Below are 23,105 nucleotides of genomic sequence, written 5' to 3'. Positions count from 1 at the left end.
CAAGCTGAGTGTGTATATGTGTATGTCTATGCTGTGTGTGTGTGTGTGTGTGTGTGTGTGTGTGTTGCGAAGGGAGGAGGGGATGATAATTCAGTCTGTAGGCTCCTTATAAAAGATTTTGGTGGCACTTGAAAGTATTGCAGGCCCCGTAACACAATTTTAACTTTTGCCTATTTTTTTTTAACCAAGGTGTAATTCGGGTAATCACATTTTTAATTTCATTGACAGTTCATCTGAAAAGTGCACAATACTGAGTGTAAAGCACATCAGAATGAATTTTCAAAAAGGTGGTATCTGTGAGAACAATCAAGGGACACCCCCAAATATCAGCTGGTTTGCTCACTCTTGGAGAAATAGATCGATGTCACCATGTTATTCTAAATACAGCCATTAAAAATTCCAAGGAGGAAGAATTTCACATATTACTGTTATTCAGTGGATAATTTTAGCTGGAAGATCATTCTTTCCCGGAGAGGGTCTAAATTGATTGTAACAAACGGTGCAATTATCACCCTTACAACTGACTGCTTTGTGGCAGATCTAAATTCTATTTTGCAAGTCTGCCAAAAACTCTCCTTTGCCTCCTAAGCTCAAAAGCCAGAAAGCAGCTGAAAGATGGTCACTGCTTTGTTCTTGAATGGAGCTAATTACAGAGATGCCTGCAGCAGGACAAGCGCTCTGCTGTCGGGATGTCAATAGGGACAATTAGAGCTCATTTCAGGCAAACATCACTTCTAAAAAAAGAAACAGAACTTCAGATTTTAATTACTCTCAGAGGAATTGTTACATTACACAGAACCTGGCCATTTCTTCCTCCCTCGCAATTTAGTTCAACTGTCATGACAATTCTCTGTCCTAAGAATGCTCTAATTTTAACATTCCTACAGATGGGTTGGGAAGAATGTGAAGTTTATTCCTCTCTTCTTTCCTCACTAGATTTATTTTAATCCTACATCACAGTCAGTTTTAAATAATTTGCATAGTATTGAAATATGTATTTTGTTCCTGCGCCTTCTTAGAATCATTTTTTTCCAATTTTTAAAATTCAACGAATCGACCATTTATTAAACCCTCTATATGTGTTCTAAGCATTGCGTTCAGTGCTTTGGAAACCTTCTCTGGCTTGATCCTCACATCTACCTTGCTAGTGTTATTTTTTTTTTTAAGATTTTATTCATTTATTTGAGAGAGCGTGAGAAAGAGAGGAGGGGCAGAGGGAGAAGCAGACTCTGCTGAACAGAGAGCACGACGTGGGGCTTGATCCCAGGACCCCGGAATCACCACGTGAGCTGAAGGCAGACGCCTCACAGACTGAGCCCCCCAGATGCCCTGTATTTTCATTTTATAGTTGAGGAAACTAAGATGAACAAGTTCACACAGCTAAGTGGTTGCACTGTGATTTAACTCTAGCTTCCAGGGCCCTTTCCTGGCAGTAGAATTGAAAGAGCAGTGTCTGTCCCCGGGAACATGGCTAGAAGACCGGAGATAGCACCAGGTAGATTGGGGACCACAGGAGGTACTTTGGCCATGTGTCCTTCTGCAGTAGGGGTGGGAGGAGGTATGGGGGCTGGGAAGAGGACTGTGCTGACAGGTGAGGCAGCCTGTGCTCTTGGCACTTTTTAGGTCACAGTGCCAGATGGAATGATGGATCTTTCCTCAACATTTGCGAAGCTCATAGAAGAGGACTGCTTTGAGATGGTCAGTCTCTTTCTCACTCACTTGCATCCTGTGTGCGTGGTCTCAGCCCGACCACATTGCGTTAGCTCATGGATTTTCTTCTCTATTGAGTATTTATTATCCACGATTCATTATATATTGTTTTAGACTTTTATTTTTTTTTCCCCAGAGTGCTACAACTCTCCTCAGATGGCATCACCTGTCCTCCTTGAATGATTCACTTGGTGGGAACAACAAAACCATGTGCCAGAATGCTCTCTAACCCACAAAATCCCCCTATGGAAAGGAAATAAAATTCCAATTTGTGGAGGAGTAAAAAACACTGACTCAAAGTTTTGGAGCAAAGAAGCAACACGGCAAAAGATGTGTTCAGGGAAGCTAGGTCTGGTTGTCCCTACAACAACAGGATATGTTTTGTGTGAAAAGTCTGGAGCCTGGGGACTGAATCAGGCTGCTACAAAAAGCCAGAAACCTGGGAGCCTTCTAGACTCTCCACATGCCCCCGACTCCCACGCACACACACACATGCATCCAGGGAGTAGCCAGGGCTTTTTCAGTCCTGTCTCTTTAGCAGCTTCTGGAGTTGCCATGCTACTGGATTGTGTCCCTAAAAGGCAAATGCCATTATGTCACTGCTGGTTCCCATCCATCAATTGCCTCCAAACACCATACAATACAGTCCAAGCTCCAACACATGGTCCACAAGGTCCCACATGACCTAGCTTTGCACACCTGTTCCCATGCCCTCAGAGCTCTGCATTACAAACTCTGAATGGATGCTTCACGTTTCCATGACTCAGCATCCTGGCGCTCTTCCTACTCAAAACATGTTTCCCCAAATGTTTGGAAACTCTTGGTCTCCTTTCCAGTTCCAGCTACTGCATTAGCTTCTTAGAGGAGCCTTCCCTGGACACTCATTACCAACGAACACCTTCATCCACTCAACACATTGTGTTTGCAGTTATAGGTTTGTCTTCTCTGCTAAAGAGGGAACTTCTAGACAGCACAAATCTGTGCCAAACCATGATACAAATTACTCCCATTAGACTCATGCTCCACGAGGAGCCCTCCCATATCTATTTTGTTCACATTATCCAAAGGCGAATACATATAGACAAGTAATCAGTCTTTGTTGAACTCATGGAGGATAGAAAGTAGTTATTAAACATTGAATGCATGAGTTGCAAGTGCTATGGGATGGAAATTGGACTAAATTTTCCAAATACCTAGGAAGTCATACTTTTTTATGTGCTGCGTGTTGATTAAAAATTGTAAAGCTAGCCAACTGTAGAAAGTCAATTTGTACTGATAGGAGGTCTCCTTGGTGACATGCCTCGTGTCATATGGCTCACAATCAGGCATTTAGTTGGGACATGTCTGTTGCTGAAGATGGCAACAACAAACTTATTATTAAATAGCAAGTATCTTCAGGTTGCGATTAAAAATATGGAAGTGTCAATGGGGTTAATAACTAATTCAATCTCACCCCACAAAAATGCACAATCTCCCTTTCCCCAAGAGACATTTTCCTTTATAGCCCACACTTTATAATCATTCATGGTCTGCCAATGTCAGTTGAAAATAAATAAGCTCAAACTGTTTAACTTCAAAGAAAGCCAGAGCCCATGACATTGAGACTTAAAACCACCCACGAGTTCAAAGTGGACAATCATTTTTATGCACTTTCTGGACACCACACATCTCTTTTCAGACCAAATGTCACTACAAGGAGTGCGATCCTGAAACTCCAGAAGGGAAATATTAGAACAGCCCACCCAACCAGTCGGGTGGCACCCTCTGAACCCCTAGCACAAGGGCCAGCTCAGCGCAGGTCCCCACGTGAATGAATGAGCACTAATTTCCATACTCTGATCAGTACCAATGACGGCAACCAGGCAAAAATTAGGAAAAAAACAACTCTACTATACTCATCTGTATTCTCAAGGATTGTTTCCCTTGAACCTTGCTTTTGTTTGAAGAGTCCAAGCATTTCCTTCTTGTTTCTGACATTTTAATAGCTGCAAATAAATTACCTTAACTCTTTCTTTTCCTTCAGTAACTTCCCTTTTGCTTTCCAGACAAAGGCCAAATTCTTGAGGCAGGACTTAAGGCTTTATAGTGGGCATCCTATTCCCCACAGTTCCTCTGTATGCCCACCTTACACTATGGCGCTAGGGAACTCTCTGCTATTTCCATTCATGGTCTAGAATTTCTCACCCCAGTCTTCGCTCACACAGATGCTTCACCTGGAATGTTCCTTCAAGCTGCCCACAGCATAGGGTGGCAGGATTCAGAGCTTCATCTTTGGGCCAACACAGGCTCCACTGCTTACTGTTGCAGGACTTTGAGTGAGTTATTTGTGCTGGTAGTTTGCCTGTTTGCTCTCAGACACACCCCTTGCTCTTCCCCCCGCTCCTCTCTGAGTCCTATTGGTTGACACTGGGGTCACCATAGGGAGGTCCCAGTGGGCCACCAGAGGACAGGAAGAGAAAGAGCTGGAGTGTTTCTTCTCTCTAGCTGCCTTGGGTAGCATCTCTGGCAGGAGCTGCATCTCCTCCTTAGCTCCAGCTACCGCCAGACAGGTCTACTGTGATTTCAGCTTCCTGGGTGGAAAGAGAGGAAAGGAATCCCAAGGATCTCCCTCAATCCCTGCATTCAGCTACGCCTGAAACAATAGAATATAACCCTGGCAGTTCTCATTCATGTCAGCCAATATACTCTCTTTTAAAATGTAAGCCGTTTTGACTTGGGTTTTTTCACCAGAAGCAACAAAAGGTGTTTATTAGTTTAATCCCTCAAGTTGAGAATGACTTATCAAGTACATAAGAGAAAGACTATTCTTAAATCACTGTGATGCAGGGTAGAGAATACTACTTGGAGTAGGAAAAATGGGAGAGCTCAGAAGAGGGACAGTGATCCGTGGGTAGTAGAGCCAAGGCACCCAGGTTGAAACGGGAAGCCAGGGAGGGTTTTTGAACAGTGGCTTGCCATGATTTCAGCTACATTGTACAGGCAGATTCCTATGGGCACAGTGTGGGCCTGCAGAGCAACCGCGCTGCACAACTCCAGGGGCGTCATTCACCCAGAATGGCGGTGCTCCCTGGAGTTGTACCATGTGCAGCCTTGAACTATGGAGAGAAACTAAAAATATGGTCAAAGAGCTTCTTTCCTCCAGGACAGAGGTGCAAGGGACTTGGGTAGTATTATAAGGCAGGGGGTGGATTTAAGACACATTCTAAAATAATTTGAAAGTTTCAATGTGGAGGAAGGCAGAGGTGCCAACAGAAATAGGGAACTTGGGAAGAAGAGTAGACTCGGTGGAGATGGAAAGTTTCTTTTCAGACAAGAGATTTCAAGGCAGTCATGGGACGAGGCTGATGGCCTCTGACAATGCAACTGGGGTGCAGGGAAGTAGTGCTGAGAATAGGGATCTGGAAGTCATCCACATGGGGATGGTCCTGGAAAGCACAGTTTGGAAGGAATTGCCAAGAGAGAAAATATGTGTTAGAGTATCCAAGGAATGTTCCTTAGGGAGTAGCTCCATGGAAAGGGCAGAGGGGGAACATGGGTCAGAAAACTGGATGGACGAGTGAAGAACCAGAGAATCGTGAGAAAACTCAGAACCATGTCAGGGGGACCAAGGATGAGTTTCAGAAAGGAGGGACTGGCCATTCCCACACTCCCTTCTCCCGCCACAGTCATTGCTGAAGTGTTTGTCAAGGGGCACCCGGTGGCTCCGTCAGTTAAGCGTTCAACGCTTGATTTCAGCATAAGCCATGATCTCAAGGTTGTGAGATCAAGCCCATGTCAGGCTACTCACTGGGCTTGGAGCCTGCTTGAGATTTTTCTTCTCCCTCAGCCCCCCCTCTCCTTATCTTTCTCTCTCTCTCTAAAAAAAAATAATAAAATAAAATGGAAAGTGTGTCAAAGATGAAGCTTCCATCAGCCTGGGTCCCTGAGCAACAGTGATGAGCAGAGCCCCAGATGACCTGGATGGACATCAAGCATGAGCGAGAAGTAACCTTATTGCTAAAAGCCAAGAATAGTGTTTTTTGTTTTGTTTTGTTTTTGTTTGTTTGTTTTTTGTTTTTTTTTTTTTTGCAGCAAAGCCCAGTCTGTCCTAACAAACACATGGTTGCCACTTGGGGATGAGGGAATGGGGGAGAAAAAGCATAATCAGGGGCCATAGCATGTTTGTAGGACTAGGGGGAAAACTGGTAAAAGAAATTGAAGATTCAAGAGAGGGTAGACTTGTTGGTCTTGGCCCTAGGGGAAGGTCAAGGGCTGTGCCATCCCTGTGCACACCAGCACACCACAGACTGGGCTTGCGGGGTACAGAGCCAACACATCAGGTCTTCCCAGGATGCCTATGGGTCTTGTGGAGCTATAGGCCAGCTGGGAAGATGCTGGCAAGGCCCATAAGGTGGTTGTTCTGCAATTTACAGCAAGAGCAAGTTCCCTCTGTCATCTGCTGGGGCAAGGCACTGGGCTGTCCAACCACAGGAAGCGTCTCAGAGCTGTGCTCCCTGGGCATGACAGAGGTGGCTGGAGGAAGCCCAGCCTTCCCACATGTAGCTACTGCCTTGAGAACTCATCTTTGTTCTGGGGCATTCGTAAGACTGGGGTGGAGCTTAGTGGAGGCGGTAGTTAGAAACCAAACACAGGAAATATTTCATGGAGTAAGAGAAGCAGCCTTGGGTTAGAGATGCGTGTTTCTTGATTTTGAGTGAAGGCTTGCCCAGGAACAGCTTAGGTCCCTTTCTGCTTCTGATCCCTTGTCTAGGACTTGATTCTTACTACTCTATTTGCTGAGGAACAATCAATGGGAAAGGACCCTCGTTCTTGAGGCTCCGATACAAATACCAATATTCCATTTTCTTCTGTGGGCTCCTGGTCTGAAGCAACAGAGGAAGACAAGTGGTTCTCATCTAGGTGTTTTATCCCCTGGGTAAAATAAATCACAAGGAAAGAACTGAGTGGACTACAGTAAAATAATAAATAAAATTTTTTTTTAAATAACTTTTTTTTTTTTTTAAAAGCCCATGGAACAAAGATTGTCATCCCCTGGAGAGCTGTGGCCAGGCTGGTCACTGCATCCCTAGCATATAGCTTAGTGTCTGACGCAGTGTAGGCGCTCAGAACAACTGTTTGCTAGATGAACAAATGAATGAATGAGTGTTGTACTGCACTGTGGTTGCATAGATTGCTTCAAACAATCACAGTTACAGGTAATACGAGGAATCTATGGCACTGGACCCAATGCATTTAGGACCCATCGAAGAAGCCATTGAACTGGGGGAATTCAGACCCGAGGGACAACTACCTCCAACATTTGACTCCACCGTGCTGCGCAGCGGGTGGCTTTACAGGCTCCACCAATGACCAACTCCCTGGCCTGAGTTTTCCCATCTATTGTGTGAGGACTGAAGTAGTCAGCAGCGGGACCCTTGTTAGTCTCTGTTACACTCTGAGGATTCTCTCACATCCCTGAAAATACGTATTTTTAAACAAAAACATGGATGGTAAAGCTGGGAAGTTTTTAACTTTTTGTGCTGTGAAACTGTAGCAATCTCTGTCATTAACGCAATGAAAGAAATCCATAACTTCAAGTCCCCTCCTCTCCTCTCCCAAAACGAGTAGGTCATGTCTGCAGACTTCTTCAAACTCGACCCTGACATTTTTTCTACTGGAATAAATCCTTTCACAGTAGGTAGGTCCACAACATTGAGTGAGAGGTGCCCTTCACACACACCAGTGCTTGTTTCCCTCAGGAAAAGGGTATTTCCTTCCCTACTTCCTTCTTCCACAAACATCTAGACATTAAGTACAGACACTAAAAGCAGGAGATGCAACTATGAACCGGTGAGAGCCAAAGTTCCCATCCTGGGTTTGGCCAAGGACTCAGATACGTAGATGGGAGGGTGAGGTTTGGTGCAACATAATGACAGGAAAAATGTAATTTGGGAAGAGAGTACGCTGGAGGCATCCAACCCAGCTTGGAGGGTCTGGGGTTCTAAGTGAGAGATGCTTATGCTGTGACCTGAATGTTAACTGTGAGCCAGGTGAAGGGGTGGTGAGGGAAGGGTGGGGAGTCGAAAGAACAGCACCTCCCATCTCTGAAGACACCCAACTATGCTCCCTTCTTACCTTGTCCTCTGAGCCTCAATGACCTCAAAGGCTGTAATTTTCAGGAGGTTGACTTATTTTTGACCTTGGCAGAGACCTGGGACTCCATGGACTTCAAAACTGTCTTTGGTGATGGCTGAGGGAAATGGAAACTAAGGCCTGTTGCTGCTTCAAGGCCCTTGCCTTTGGAGGGTGTGTAGAAACAGGAACCCTGGTGCAGTCACTCTGGAAAATAATATGGGGGGGGGGGTTCTTCAGAGAATTAGAACTAGAACTGCCCTGTGACCAGTAATCACACTACTGGGTACTTAACCCACGAATACAAAAACACTCATTCAAAGGGACACGAGCTCGCCTGTGTTTACTGCGGTATTATTCACAACAGCCAAATCACGGACGTAGCCCACGAATAAAGAAGATGTGATATATACACAATGGAATATCATTCAGCCATAGAAAAACGAAATATTGCCATTTGCAATGACATGGATGGATCTAGAGAGTATAATGCTGAGTGAAATAAGTCAGTCAGAGAAAGATAAGTATCACATGATTTCACTCATATGTGGAATTTAAGAACAAACAAAGGGGAAAAAAAGAGACAACAAATATCAGACTCTTAACTATAGACAATGTATGGTTACCAGAGGGGAGGTGAGAGAGATAAGCGAAGGGGATTAAGGGCGCACTCACCTTGACAAGCATTGAGTAGTGCACAAAATTGTTGAATCACCATACTGTATACCTGAAGCGAATATAACCCTGTTATGTTAACTACATTGGAAATAAGATAAAATAAAATACTAAAAATAAAATAATAAAATAAAAATAAAAATAAAGGCACTTGCCTTCATTTTACCTCAGTGCTTGGGATTAAAATTTAAAATGTCACATTCCACCCCCCTCCAATAAACACCACAGGTTGGCCTGTTCTTCCACAGGTATTTATTGGGTTCCAGAGCACGAAACACAGTGCAATGAACTACTAGAGAGATATACACGAACAACACTGTATCACTTTTGCAGGGCTGTGAGAGAGAGGTCAAATTATCATTTTGGAAGAAGCATATGAAACCTGCTCATTCAGAGAACAATTACTTATTTTCAAAAGTTTTTGTTTTTGCTTTTTGTTTTTTAATGGAGGTTCTAGGGCCATCTACAATGTAGTTTCTTTTACCAATATCTATTTCCAATGCACTGTCAGGAAATTGATGTTAATTGCTAACTTTAGTATTTTGTACTGGATTTAACTTACTTCTCTTTTATTCATTCATCCAGCAAACCTTTACAGAGCACCTCTACTTCATCACATTGTCCTACAGCCACTGCTCTGAACATATTTGAGAACTTTATAAATATTAAAGACATAAAAAATATACTAATCTCTAAATCTATCCAAGCTTAGAATACTTAAAATGGAGTAATCCAAAAACAGTGAAATCAAGATTTTTTCTAAGAAATAAAAATGCAGGATGTTATATTTCAGCGGGTTTTTAAAGAGCTGCCACCTAAGGCCTACTTTATCAAAGTAACATAAAGAACCAATCGAATCTGTGGAAAAGTATACATAGATAAAAATAAATCTGTCCTTTAAGTAAGGACAGTTAAGGTGCAGTTAATCGACTCTAGTAGTTTTATATTTACTGTCAGTTTTCTTAAGCCTTGGTTTCCTCATCTGCAAAGAGGGGTCACTCATTTAAGAGGGTTCACTCATTTTTTAAAAGATTTTATTTATTTGACAGAGCCAGAGAGCACAAGTGGGGGGAACAGCAGACGAGAGGGAGAAGCAGACTCCTTGCTGAGCAGGGAGACTGACCCCAGGACCCTCAGATCATGACCCGAGCCAAAGGCAGATGCTTCACCAAGCCCCCCAGGCACCCCGGTTCACTCATTATTAACAAATATGTACTGAAGGCCTACTGTGTGCCAGGCACTAGTTTAGGCTTTGGAAGACAGTGGGAAACAAAACAGACACAACTCCTGTCTTCACAGTGTTAATATTCTCATGAAGATTGTTGGGAAGATTGGCTATTAATGTAATTAAGCATCCTGTAAGTTGCAAAGTGCTTTGTAAACCCAAGGCTCTTAAATGGGAGACTGTTTTCTTCGTTCTATCTCCACCACCTGGTAGGTTCTAATAAATGGTGATCTGAGTAGTCACAAAGGCATCAACACTACCCCTTGTGACCACAAGAGGTCCTCCACGGTCAACCCCAACACAGATCCATTCTATTTATTATATTCATTCACTCCAGTGTAATTTCCCAAAAGTAACTTAAGAAAAGTGGTTATCTTAAATAAAATGTATTCTATGAAACCCTAAGGGACTATTCACAAGAGATTAATTATATTAACCAAGGTATCACATACCGTGCACCAAGAATTGTGCTATCCCTGGATGAATGCCAAAAATTAAGAAATACTATATAGTAATGCTTCATCACAGCAGCCTCACAAACCACTTTACCACCATACATACTTAAAGATAAATCAATGTCTGCATCATTTTTAATGACTACATGGTATTCTCTTTTATGGTTATACCAATATTAGTATGTGCTATAGTTAACAAACTTATTGCTCGCTAAATCTTTGTATTATTATTTCTTCAAGATCAAGTCTTGGGTTTTTCTACAAGAAAAACACTATCTATCTATAGGAAAACAGCTTAAATTTAATAAAATGTGTCTATTTTCAGATTTACTGGCAATTTTTTTTGATGTTTTCCTAATATTCCCCCAAATTTCACCAACTCATGAATTTAAAATTTTACACACACATGTTCCCCACAAATAGTTAGGAAAACAAAATAAAAATTCTGCCTAAGTGGCATTTTTCTGTTTTCTTTTTTGAAACATCACAGGAAATACATATTGAACTGCTTTATAACTTTATAATTCTTTATAATTGCTCAGATTATGAATATACAAAAATGTGAGTATTTCAAGACTCTTCTCACTGTGTCTCAGTGTGAAATCAAAATAGAATTACAGGAACTAGAAATTCTTACTGTTGGGAGCCTCCCATGAACCCAAGACTGGTGTCATTTATAGAACTGTGCTTTATTCATTTTTTTTTTTTTTAAAGGTTTTACTTATCTGACACAGAGAGAGGCAGAGACACAGGCAGAGAGAGAAGCAGGCTCCACACTGAGCAGGGAGCCTGATGCAGGACTGGATCCTGGACCGTGTGCAGGTCATGACCTGAGCCAAAGGCAGACACTTAACTGACTGAGCCCCCAGGCACCCCAGAACTGTGCTTCAGTAACTGATAAATTATTTCTATTATCTCACCAATTCTTAAATATGGGTCTGACTGAGACAAACTTCTAGCAGCTACAACAACTTAGGAAACAAATATTGCTATTTAATGGCAGAGTCTTATAATCTCCTGGGAGCAGGAAAGGGAATTCCACAAAGATGAAAAGGGTAGTTTAACAATAAAATTAAAACTATTCTCAAATTATGAATGCTTTATATATGTAATTTCTCACACGAACCGAGGGATCAGAATGCATTCACAACACACACAAAAAAAGCACACTGAGAACTTGGTGCATATGTTTGTTTTAATACTTGAGAAAATATAAGCTAAAATCTGATACAAACACTGCAGCACAAGAAAAGAATACACACAGATTTGGATTCCAATGGAGTCAGTATGTGAACCTGGAAGCACAAATGTATCAAAACAACCTGTCATTGAAGACTTTTAAAGAAGTAATAGATTTTTAAATCAAGTGAAGGTTAATAGGTTACAGAAGGAACAGTAATTTTCTCTCAAAACATTTCCCTCATCCATTAAGAATTGTAAACTCTATGTGGAGAGGAAAGTTAGAGATAGGTATTTTGAAGACACAAGTCTTGAACACCTGCTGGAAGCCCAAACAATCTAAAAATAATCAGCATTTCATTTTCCTCCGAAGGTCAGTTTGGTTTACCAGTCATGGTCACAAATTACAGAAAGGAAAAATAAAAACTCATCCCCTTCTTTTTTGAAAATACATGTTATTTCTTCTGCTTTAGTCATTTAAGCTTCATATTCATTTTGTTAAATATAAAACATGAAAAATCTTTTAAACCTTGCACTCTAAGAAGAAATGGAAACTTCTCTCCAACATCAATGGTGTATTTTAAAAATTGTGAAAATGATTAGAAACACCAGCTCTTAAGAGCATTTCAAAATATATTTGAAGAAAGTGTCTTTGAAGCTGTTGTTTATTTTAAAAAATCTTTATCTTGGAAGGGTAAGCTACCCATAAGAAAAAATTCATTCAACATGAATATAATTCAAGGTAATTCCTTTCTGATGAAGAATAGGGCCATCTATAAATTAACTTCCAATTAAAAACAAAAACAAAAACAGAAACAAAAAACCAATGCTTGGAATTTGTGCCAGATGCCTGTGGGATACTTTTACTCATGATTACTCTCAACACAAAAGTTACTGTTTACACATTGTAAAATCTACTTCATTTCATAGATTGGAAATATGTTTTTTAAGTTCTAGAAATTACTGGTAACAGAAGCAGTGTTTGATCATTAGGAAGGAAGAAATTCCTTCTTGAAGGTCAGATTTGTCCTCTTTGAAAGATGCATTACATATTTCTGATCACTAAAAACGTAAAACTTAGAGCACTTCTTGAATGATTTCACTTTCCAAAGATGTAGGTTTTCTCTCAATGCCCAGAGCCGTAGAACTAAACCAAATAGTTGGTGACTGTCTCTTGTAAGAAAAGAATCTACTATTCCAAAAACTAGCCTGCATATATCTGATTTTAACTGTATTCCTCTGACAAAAGAGCATTTCATTTTATTCAAAGTTTTCTTGCTTTATAATCTATAGAATGTTAGTAGTCACCTTAAGATGCTTATCTTAGAATTGCACATTTGTGTACACCATTATTTTTCTTTAGAAAATACATTTTAGTTCAAAATAGGGAAACACAAAGTTTAATATTGAATATAATAACCTATGATAACTGATAATACTGTGAAGTTATTAAACACACCCCTAAGACTTCTGAAAGTACATTAATAATTTCTTAAATAGCCACAATCCCTTAAAAAAACAAATTATTTACAAATACCTTGGAGCAGAGGAGCCTATGCAGTCATTACATGATGTGGGTATGTTCCTTGGAGAACCTGCCTATGGAGCAGAAAACACTAGATATATACTGTCCACTTGCCTTTGAAAAACTGAAGGCAGCATGACTTTATTAAAGAAAATTAATGTGATTGGAAGGATCTAATTAAAACTGGCATTGTGCTATCTAAAGAAAAATAACAATCACATGATGGAATTTTTATATAGCACCGCCACAAGTCTTTAATAAGACCTTAATTTTAAGATTGTTAACACATAATTCTGATGCTAACACATTTTTTCAGTTAAAAATTCATATCTGCACTCATAGGAAAACAATATTAAAAATATTTGCAATATGTTAAAAGTTACTGGGTCAGTTTTCCCTTTCACATTGCACAGCATCCATCTAAAATATAAGATGTACATTCTTATATAGAGATATAATAATATATAAAAAGTCTCATTTTTTAACCAAATTTCAGTTTATATTTCAATATCTTGCACTTTTTTTTTACCAAAAATATTATAATTTTTTTTACCAAAAATATAACAAAATATTACCAATGTTAATATAAGCCAGTCGAAAATCAGTTCCCTCTGATTTGGAAAGTTTAAAAAATTTTAAGCAGCAGGATTCTATCCACCCTAGAGTAACATCGAGCTAATGAGCAGCAGCCACTGGTACTTAGTATTGTTCAATCAGAGGATCCTGATCCAAATATTAAATTAGGTGCCTTTTGTCAGATGAGTGCCAAACCGTTGCCATTTTACTAAAATGCAATAACCAATATTAAGAACACCACTGTTGCTATGAGCCGGTATGTAACCTCCATGTTTAATAAGTATTCAAAAATATAGCACCTGTAATCCTAAAACCAGTAGTGTTAGTGAAGTCTACACTTCCCTCACAGGGCAGCTGTTAACCAAGATGCTAGATATTGAGAATCATACAAATGTCTACTATTAATAAGAACCTCATGGCGATTTTACAACTGTCCACTGCAAAAGGGTAAGTCTGCTGAATTCAGGAACGTGCACTCCGATGTGCCCTGGACCCCCAACCCCAGCCCCAGCCCCATCCTCATCCGCAGCCCTGCCCCATCCCCATCCCCATCCCTGCCCTAGCCCCATCTCCAGTCCCCAGTCCCCCAGCTCCCCAGCTCCATCCCCAGCCCAGCCCCAGTCCCATCTCCATCCCTGGCCAGACCAGCCAGGCCCCATCCCCAGCTCCATCCCCAGCCCAGCTCCAGCCCCATCCCCAGTCCCACCACCATCCCGATCCCTGTCACAGCCAGCCAGCCAGCCCCAGTCCCATCCCCAGCTCCATCCCCAGCTTCAGCCCCAGTCCCACCCCCATCCCCATCCCTGTCACAGCCAGCCAGCCCCAGTCCCATCCCCAGCTCCATCCCCAGCTCCATCCCCAGCCCCAGCCCCAGTCCCAGCCCCAATCCCACCCCCATCCCCATCCCTGTCACAGCCAGCCAGCCCCAGTCCCATCCCCAGTCCCATCCCCAGTCCCATCCCCAGTCCAGCCCCAGTCCCATCCCCATTCCTGGCCAGGCCAGTCAGGCCCCATCCCCAGCTCCATCCCCAGCTCCAGCCCCATCCCCATCCCTGTCACAGCCAGCTGGGGCCCGGGCCCAGGCCCAGGCCCAGGCCCAGCCCCAGCCCCAATCCCCCTCTTACTGCCTTAAGTCTGAACGGATTTGGTCAAACACCAACAGGAGAAAGTTTTAGGATGTGAGCTACCATTCCACGCTCTTCCTCTCCTGGGTTCTTAAAATGACACACGCAGCATTTACTTTCTAGGCTTCTTGCTTCCAGTCATGACAAAATAATGGTCGTCGACTTCCTTCTTTGCAGTAGGTTTCTTACCCGCGCTGGCGGCTTCCTTGCGGGGTGCGGGCGGTGCCCGGGTTGCCGCCGGGCCTCCTCCCCGTCCCGGAGGCCTTGGGGCAGGAGGCTGGCCCCCGGCCGCCCCCCGGGCCGCCCCCCGCGCCGCCCCCCGCGCCGTGGGGCTCTGGGCCGACGCCTGGGGAAGGCTCACGAGGGACAGCGGGGCGCGGCCGGGGGGCCGGGGCCGGCCGGGGCCTCTCTTCGGGGACGTGCTTTGGCCGGGAGGCTGTTTTTTGGCCCCTGGAACCACGGCCTTGCCCTCTGAGTCCTGCGCGGCTTTGGCGGCTGCGGCCGCGGCCGAGGGAGAGGGAGCGGCGCGGGCGGCTCCGGCGGGGGGCGGGCACCGTGGCCCTGGACGGGGCGCTGTGCTTTTGGGGCCGGATTTTGTCATTTTTGCAGGGGGGCGGAGAGCGGGGGAAGGCCTCGGCCTTAGGTGCGTATTTGCTCTCCGCGGCTCTGGACGCTCGCACGAGGCTGAGGGTGCAGCTGCCGGAGACTCGGGACCCACCCGGGCGCGGACCGCAGCGGGTTTCAAAGGCTTCGGTTCGGTTTTGCCCGCAGGCTGGCTGGGCAGCAGCGCCGCGGCCGGCGGGCGGGCGGGCCTCGGGGCGGGAAGGAGCCGGGCCTCGGGGGCGCTGGGGGGGGCCCCTCTTCTCAGTGGCCGAGGTTCACGCGCCGAGCCCTCGGGGGCAGCGGCTGCAGAAGTGCTTGCACCCGCCGCACTGCCGGAAGGAGCCTGTGGTTTCTTTGCTGCGCCTTTCGAAGATTTGAGCTTAAGATGAGAAGAGCCCAGATCCCCTCCGTTCAGGGGAGCCGCGGGCAGCAACCCACCTGGCGGACGCACCTGCTTCTCTTTGCTCCTTGCAACACCAACTGGCGGGCCGGGCTTTGATTTTTGTTTCTGAAACATGCTGACTGCCGACAAAGGATTCATGTCAGGTGGCTGAGGTGTTCTGGCTGACGAATCGGGTACGCTTTCATTAGAAACTCCTTTTTGAAAGGCTAGGATTTTTTGTTCTAGTGTAGCAAACTGTAATATTCGACAGGGATCATATTTAAGCAAAAATCCTTGCAGAGTATCCCAGCCACCACCAACACGGACCATAACATGTTTTCCGTGGAGCATCTTTTTCCCCAAAAGAAAGTAGAAAAAAAAATTGTAAGGTTCACAATTGCAATTCATTGGCAGTCACAATTTGTGATGTCGATGATGATCTATGAAATTCAGAGAATTTACCAGAAGCTTCACTATAAGTTGACAGTCTGTTTCTTATATTATTAAAATAATCAATTGAATTCATTGAATCATGCAACTAAATACAGGTCCTCTAATTTGTAAGGAAAATTTTTGCACATTAAGCCGCATCCTAAAAATCCAAATTACAAATATACAAAACTGCAAGGGTTGTATTGTTCAATAAGGAGGGAGGAAAGACAGAGGGAAGAGGAGAAGGAAAATGAGGACTTACAGAAAATATGCCTCATAATAAACAAAAAACAATTAACGGAAGATAAAACAACTAAAACTTGCACTTTACAACTTAATAAATTACTTTCATATATACTTTAGCAGTTTACCCTTTCAAAAAACCTTGATATGATTTATGGTTTAGTTCTTCTCTGCAGACAAGAAAACTATGGCTCTGTGAGATGGAGGATATTTGTGTCAGATCATATAGCTTTGGCCTGGCCTGGAACAGACAGGGCCGCCCAACCCAAATGGTGCTTTTGTGCAGACAGGACACATCCTCGGTCTGCCCACACAGTTTCAGCTAACCATTCGGTAGGCAAATCTGAACCATCGTATGAGATTGCCTTGCAAATTTTAACTCTGAATCCCATGCTCTGTGCACCATCCTTATATCAGACTGCCTTAAAAAAAGAGAAAGCTAATTAAAAAAACAAAGTGCTTGAAAGTGTTTCTATGTGAGTTGAGTGAAGTGTGGGGAGGTAATGATAATATATTAAATTAAAAAACACAGGATGGTGAAATTACACTTTTAAAAATCTTTAGGTTATATTCCCAAATTGAGAACGAAAGGGCTCTTGTATCAGACGTGGACAGAATGCCGAACAGGTGAAACTTCAGTCTCTCCACCAATAAAGGGGACAATCAACTGCAGGTCGCAGATGGGACACAGGAAGGAAATGAATATGCACAACGGGATACTGGAATATTCACTGATGCTGTGTCAATGAAAAAAAGGTTTTATGCTTAAGACCCAATCTATATATTATTATAAACTGCAATGTTTCTACCTCCTTTTCTTATTACTGATATTTCATCTTATGCTTTCATTAGAAACTCCTTTTTGAAAGGCTTGTCCTTTTTGCAAGACAGTTGGACCATTTATTTCCATCACTTCTTGTGATGGAAAATTATGCCTTTTTAGAAAATTTGAAAAATGGAATAAATTACCTGAGGTATATAAAGATTTTCATTCCCCCACAATTATATTCAATGTCTGAATAGTCTTAGCTATCCTATCCCATAGTTAGTAGTCTATTGTGTTAAAGGTGTCTGCCCAAGCTCATTATCTACTCCTGAAAGCAAGTATTCCATATTTTTCCTGTGCAGTAAAATGCTTCCATTAATAACACTATTCCAATTTTTTAAAAATCAAAGGAGAAGCAAAAGGGAATTTGGTAAAACAAGAAATCCAATTTCAAAATAAGATCTGTATGTAAATAGGATGTAAATGATGGACTTACTCTTATAAAGAGTATTTTATCCCCAAGTCGGTACCGCCCTTCAGATAAGTACTCAATAGAGAATCGATGGGAACAGCTACAAGGAGGGTCTTCAGCAATATGTTTAACCTAAGATTAAAAGTAAACAAAATTTAGTGCTTGTGACAAAAAATATTTTATTTAATGTTAAAATGCAAGGTCATTTGATAGATGGGAAAATCAAACTCAAAGATAAAAATGTAAAGACACTTGGACCATTTATTTCCTTTACCTGTTGACAAATATTGAGATTAGGATTTTTTTTTTTGTTTTTTTAAGTAATCTCTACACCCAATATGGGGCTTGAACTCATGACACTAAGATCAAAAGTCACATGCTCCACGGACTGAGCCAGTCAGGCTCCTTGACAGATACTGAGATTAGACATGAACTAATCTGACGAAAGCTGCCAGTGACAAAGTCGGTTTTTTTTTTCCTTTTTAAAAGTAGGCTCCACATCCGACATAGGGCTCAAACTCAGGACCCTGAGATCAAGAGCCACATGCTCTACTGACTGAGCCAGCCGGGTGCCCCAGTGATGAAATCTTGAGATTCCCTCTCTCCTTCTCTGCCTGACCTCTCTCTCTCCTCGTCTCTCTGCCTAAGTGCAATCAGATCCTAGCGTATTCACTGACTGCTGGAGGTCTGGAATGTGTACAACAGTGAAGTCGATTCACAACACACTCAGTAAGTCATAGGAAGCTCGTGAGTTCACTAGTCAGTCAGCTTGAATTGTTTTATGCCCTGGATTAAAATACCTGTGTCAAATCAAAGATAGGCCAGTTGGATAAAGCTTAAGTAGGAATCTCACTTGTCCCTTAACACGATGCTAAACTAACATTGGAGGGGAATGTCTAGATTGTTCCAAGATTACTGTTAAAATAAGCAGATGTGTATATATATCTATTCATCCAAGACTGGGTGAAATTCTAAAGAATTCGATTCAAGAGGCACTTTTCTAAAAGTGATCGCTTTTTTCAACAGTCTGCTAAGGAGATGAGAATCGGGGAGAAATCCCTACTTCTAACCCTCGAGGAGCTTAAGAGAATTTTTAAATGCAGTAAATATCTGAAAACTGGCGTGTAAAAAACAACTCAGGAATTCTGTATTTAAAACATGGAAATTATAATAAATTGATTTAAAAAATAAAAATATTTGATGAGAATCGGGGAGAAATCCCTACTTCTAACTCTCGAGGAGCTTAAGAGAATTTTTAAATGCAGTAAATATCTGAAAACTGGAGTGTAAAAAACAATTCAGGAATTCTGTATTTAAAACATGGAAATTATAATAAATTGATTTAAAAAATAAAAATATTTGTTGAGATTTGATTGAAAAAAAAGTTTGATATCAGTCACCATGCTAAATATTTTGTTTTCCTAAAATTAAATTTTTGAAAAAGCCAGGCCATGAATATCTTCCTCAATTATCTGTCACACAGAGTATACCTAAATAAACTCACTTCATTGAACTTAGCCATGACGTTCAACCAAAGTATCTTCAGATAGGCCCAATCTAGTTGACCACTAACAGAAATGTATGATCGTCTTCATTATCTACCCAAAATGAAGAGCCACAGATGGAGTCACAACGGTCTGATCACAAGGGTGCACAATTTATCTCCCTCATTCATTTAACAAAATAATACAATCATAAATAGACTGATTTTCATAAGCCATTGAATTAAGTTTAGCTCGTTCATAACCTGGTATTCATGCACACATATGGCACCTGCATAAAATGGCTAAAAATTAACTGTGAGTAAAGAATTTACAATTTTTAGAACCAATTACACATTACCAGAGTAACCTGAAAGGAGGTATTTTTTTTAGTCACTACTTTCTTTTAAAGATTTTTTTTTTTTCTTAAATTTATGATAGTCACACACAGAGAGAGAGGCAGAGACATAGGCAGAGGGAGAAGCAGGCTCCATGCACCGGGAGCCCGACGTGGGACTCGATCCCGGGTCTCCAGGATCGTGCCCTGGGCCAAAGGCAGGCACTAAACCGCTGCGCCACCCAGGGATCCCTCTTTTAAAGATTTTTAAAATTTACTTATGTATCTATCTAGTTATTTGACAGAGAGAGAGCGCATGCACAAGCAGGCAGAGCGGCAGGCAGAGCAAGAGGGAGGCGCAGACTCTCTGCTAAGCAGGGAGCCGGACACGGGGCTCAATCTCAGGACCCCAGGATCCTGACCTGAGCTGAAGGCAGACGCTTAACTGCCTGAGCCACTCAGGGGCCCCTCAGTCACTACTTTCAATCAATGGAAGTTTTGTAACATACAGAAGTATAGCTGAATACAACACTCTAAGTAGTGAATCAGTTGATAATTGTTCCTTACTCTAAACATGACCCCAAGATCTCTGTAGATCACATACGTGTAGCTGGACACTGAATGATTCATGTAGCACATATGTGTCTAAAGAAATGTGTTCCTTTTGAATGTTCATGAGAATGAAGACATGAAGTCACTTGTTTTCTTTGTTTAAAATATCCAGACACCACTTACATTCAGCAGTAAAAATTAGCATTGACCCACAATCTAAATAAAGGGGTAAGCCTAAAAGAAATAAAAGCTATGGATAAAAAGTATCCTCTTCTGGTTTTATTTACCACATACTTAACATTAAAATACTAAAGGAAATAGCTTAAAGAAATAAAAATCATCTAAAAAGGCATTCCCCTACAATCAATTATTTTCATTCTCCTTTTTCTTATAGCTCATCTATATACACATACTTTTAATAAAATATTTTTCTTGTTGCCATATAGTCTTCATAATGATCACATATAGTGATTATTCTGTTAAGATAATGGATCCTAATTCACCTAGACATGCTCTATTTGAGGGTATTTACATTGCTTCCAATTTTTCACCATTTATAATAGCCCAATAAATACTTTCATTCACTCTACTTTTTTATCCCCCTTCAATTATGATAAAAAATGAAAGAGGAACATTTTTGTGATTATTGATATCTATTTGTTAACCTGTTTTTCAAAAGGTTACAGCATTTTCCATCACAGACAGCAATCCCTAAGTACAGTTTTACCAGAATCTACCACCACCAGGTTTCATAATTTATTTATTTATTTTTTAAAGATTTTATTTATTTGTTCATGAGAGACACAGAGAAAGAGAGAGAGGAAGAGACACAGGAAGAGGGAGAAGCAGGCATCACACAGGGAGCCCAACATGGGACTCGATCCTGGGTCTCCAGGATCAGGCCCTGGGCTGAAGGCTGCACCAAACCACTGAGCCACCTGGGCTGCCCAGGTTTCATAATTAAAAAAAATTTTTTACTAATGAGGAAAATTGTATTCTTAATTCCTTAGTTCTCAGCAAGTCTCAACAGTATGTTTTCCTCTTATGTGAATAACAATCCTTGCGCGTTTACCTTCTGGAAATGCTTTTCTAACCAAACTGTGTATGATCTTTATATAACAGAGAAATTAATACAATGTATTTTCTATTCAATAAAAAATATTTTACCAATGTTTTCTTCTTAATTATCATTATTTTAAGTTACATGAGATTTAAAATTAAGTTTTATTTTAAATTTTTTCTTTTTCACTGTGTCACATACTGACACTGACAGTCATTATATAAATCAATAATATAATGTAGGTAAATATATTTTGGCCTGGTAAAGAATATTCAAGCTGACATTTTAATCTGTCTTGCAAGGATATCCAAATCTTTTACTATATAGACTTTTATTATGTTAAACAATCAAAGCAATACTTTCTAAATATTTAACAGTAATGACTTATTTCTTTTTTAATTATTTTTTAATTTTTTTTTAAAGATTCATTTATTTATTCACGAGAGACACAGAGAGAGAGGCAGAGACATAGGCAGAGGGAGAAGCAGGCTCCTCGCAGGGAGCCTGATGCGGGACTTGATCCCAGATTTGTTATTTCTTTTTTTTTTTTAAAGATTTTATTTATTTATTCATGAGAGACACATAGAGAAGCAGAGACACAGGCAGAGAGAGAAGCAGGCGCCCTGCAGGATCCCGATGCAGGACTCAATCTAAGACCCCAGGATCACAACCTGAGCCGAAGGCAGATGCTCAAACACTGAGCCACCCAAGTGCCCCTGACTTCTTGTTATTTCTTAAATAATTTTATACATTAAGCACTTTCATAAAATACAACAGTCTGAAAAAAGACCATAATTGTAAGCAGCAGTGGAAGAAGAAAACATATACTACTTAGTTCACCTTCATCACTTATTGGATTGTAGTCACCACAGAAGACACAGCCTGAGCAACCACAACTCTACTAACCTCTACCTAATGATGAACAGGTAAAGTGAAAAGACTTTCCAGTTCAGACCCATCATCTAAAGTCTGCATTCCCGTCAGGGGAATATTCACAAAAAACCCCATCAATTTGCTCTTACAACTTTTCCTCCTGGTATATTCTCCAAGTGTCAGTGTACCATTTACTTAGAAACCTTGAAAACCACCCTAGGTTTTCTCCCTCCCTTTCAGAATCAGGATTCTTCAATTCTACCTCTGAAATATGTCCTATTTTTGTTCCTTTTGCTTCACCTTCACCACTGCCGCTTGAGTGCAGGTTCTCGGAATCTTACACCTGGATTATTACAATAAAACCAATATAACCTCTACATGACCATGAAAGTAATCCTTATAATTTGCAGATCAGATTATAACACTACCATGTTTTAAAAAAGAATCAATGAATTCTTATGGCCTACAGTACCCTTCATGATGGATTCCAGCCTGTTTGCCTCCCCACTCCCCAACTACATATCCATTTCTCATCATATACAAACAACAAATCATCTTTAATATATCGTGTCCTAAACTCACCAGGGAGTAGAAATTAGTATTGGTGTATGTTCTAAATAAGAAACACTTTCTTTTAAACATAACATCACCTGTGGCAAACAAAAGACTGACACATCCCAGTTGATAGAAAATAGAGCGATTACTTACGGCCTCATGTAACTCTTCATGTTGACAGCATGATTTCGGAATGCTGATGGAATCTTCAGGCCCAGAAGTATTAAGTAAGGTCTCTTCCAGTTCAATTTCTTTCTCAAGTTTTACTAATACTGGTGGCTCAACCCCATATCTGAAAACCAATCAGGAGATTTCATTATTCAAGAAAAGTATGACCCATTCACTCCCATGCATATCATGATAGGTTATATCTTATTTAAAAAGTGGAGTCTATATGACTCCCCTCTACCAATTGTTTCACTGGAACATCTGGAAATGCTTTTTAACGTCCCACAGCCTACCAAAAATTCAGGATATAATCTTCACATTATATCATATATTGCGATCATTAGAAGCTCCCAATATTCAACCAGGAATCCTGAAAGTAAGTCACCTTTAAAGTCAGCTTGAGAGTAAAGATGGGGCTGAGCCAGGTATGGGGGACGCTATGCCTCAACCTTCTTATCAAATCCTCTTTGGGTTCAGAAGATTTGCCTTGCTTTAAACTGCTAAGAGTTTTATATGCTCTTACCCTATTCTTAGTCTAAAAAATTTAACTAACCACTTTTTACAGTTTAATACTAAATGAAGGCAAGGTATGTGGGTGAGC

At 41.3% G+C, this 23,105-nt stretch overlaps 1 protein-coding gene across 6 annotated transcripts in view; it reads right to left on the bottom strand.

The window, feature by feature from the left end:
• Positions 1-11,353: 11,353 nt before the first annotated feature.
• The window catches only part of GAS2L3 (growth arrest specific 2 like 3), a 39,397-nt gene continuing 27,645 nt past the window's right edge, over positions 11,354-23,105 (bottom strand). For 5 of the 6 annotated variants that reach the window (XM_035699353.2, XM_035699355.2, XM_035699354.2 and 2 more), the window contains 3 exons: positions 22,490-22,628; positions 17,503-17,610; positions 14,490-15,916 (listed from right to left, as the gene is read on the bottom strand). In XM_035699353.2, coding sequence (XP_035555246.1) covers positions 14,693-15,916; positions 17,503-17,610; positions 22,490-22,628 — 1,471 coding nt within the window. In that variant the 3' untranslated portion in view covers positions 14,490-14,692. Of the gene's footprint in view, positions 11,472-12,892; positions 12,955-14,489; positions 15,917-17,502; positions 17,611-22,489; positions 22,629-23,105 lie in introns of those variants that run through there. The other variant, XR_007402271.1, reaches the window with a different exon arrangement.

Source organism: Canis lupus, chromosome 15 (assembly GCF_003254725.2).
Source record: "Canis lupus dingo isolate Sandy chromosome 15, ASM325472v2, whole genome shotgun sequence".
NCBI lineage: Eukaryota > Metazoa > Chordata > Mammalia > Carnivora > Canidae > Canis > Canis lupus.
Note: the sequence above shows the minus strand (reverse complement) of the source record. Positions and strands in the feature narration are given on the sequence as shown.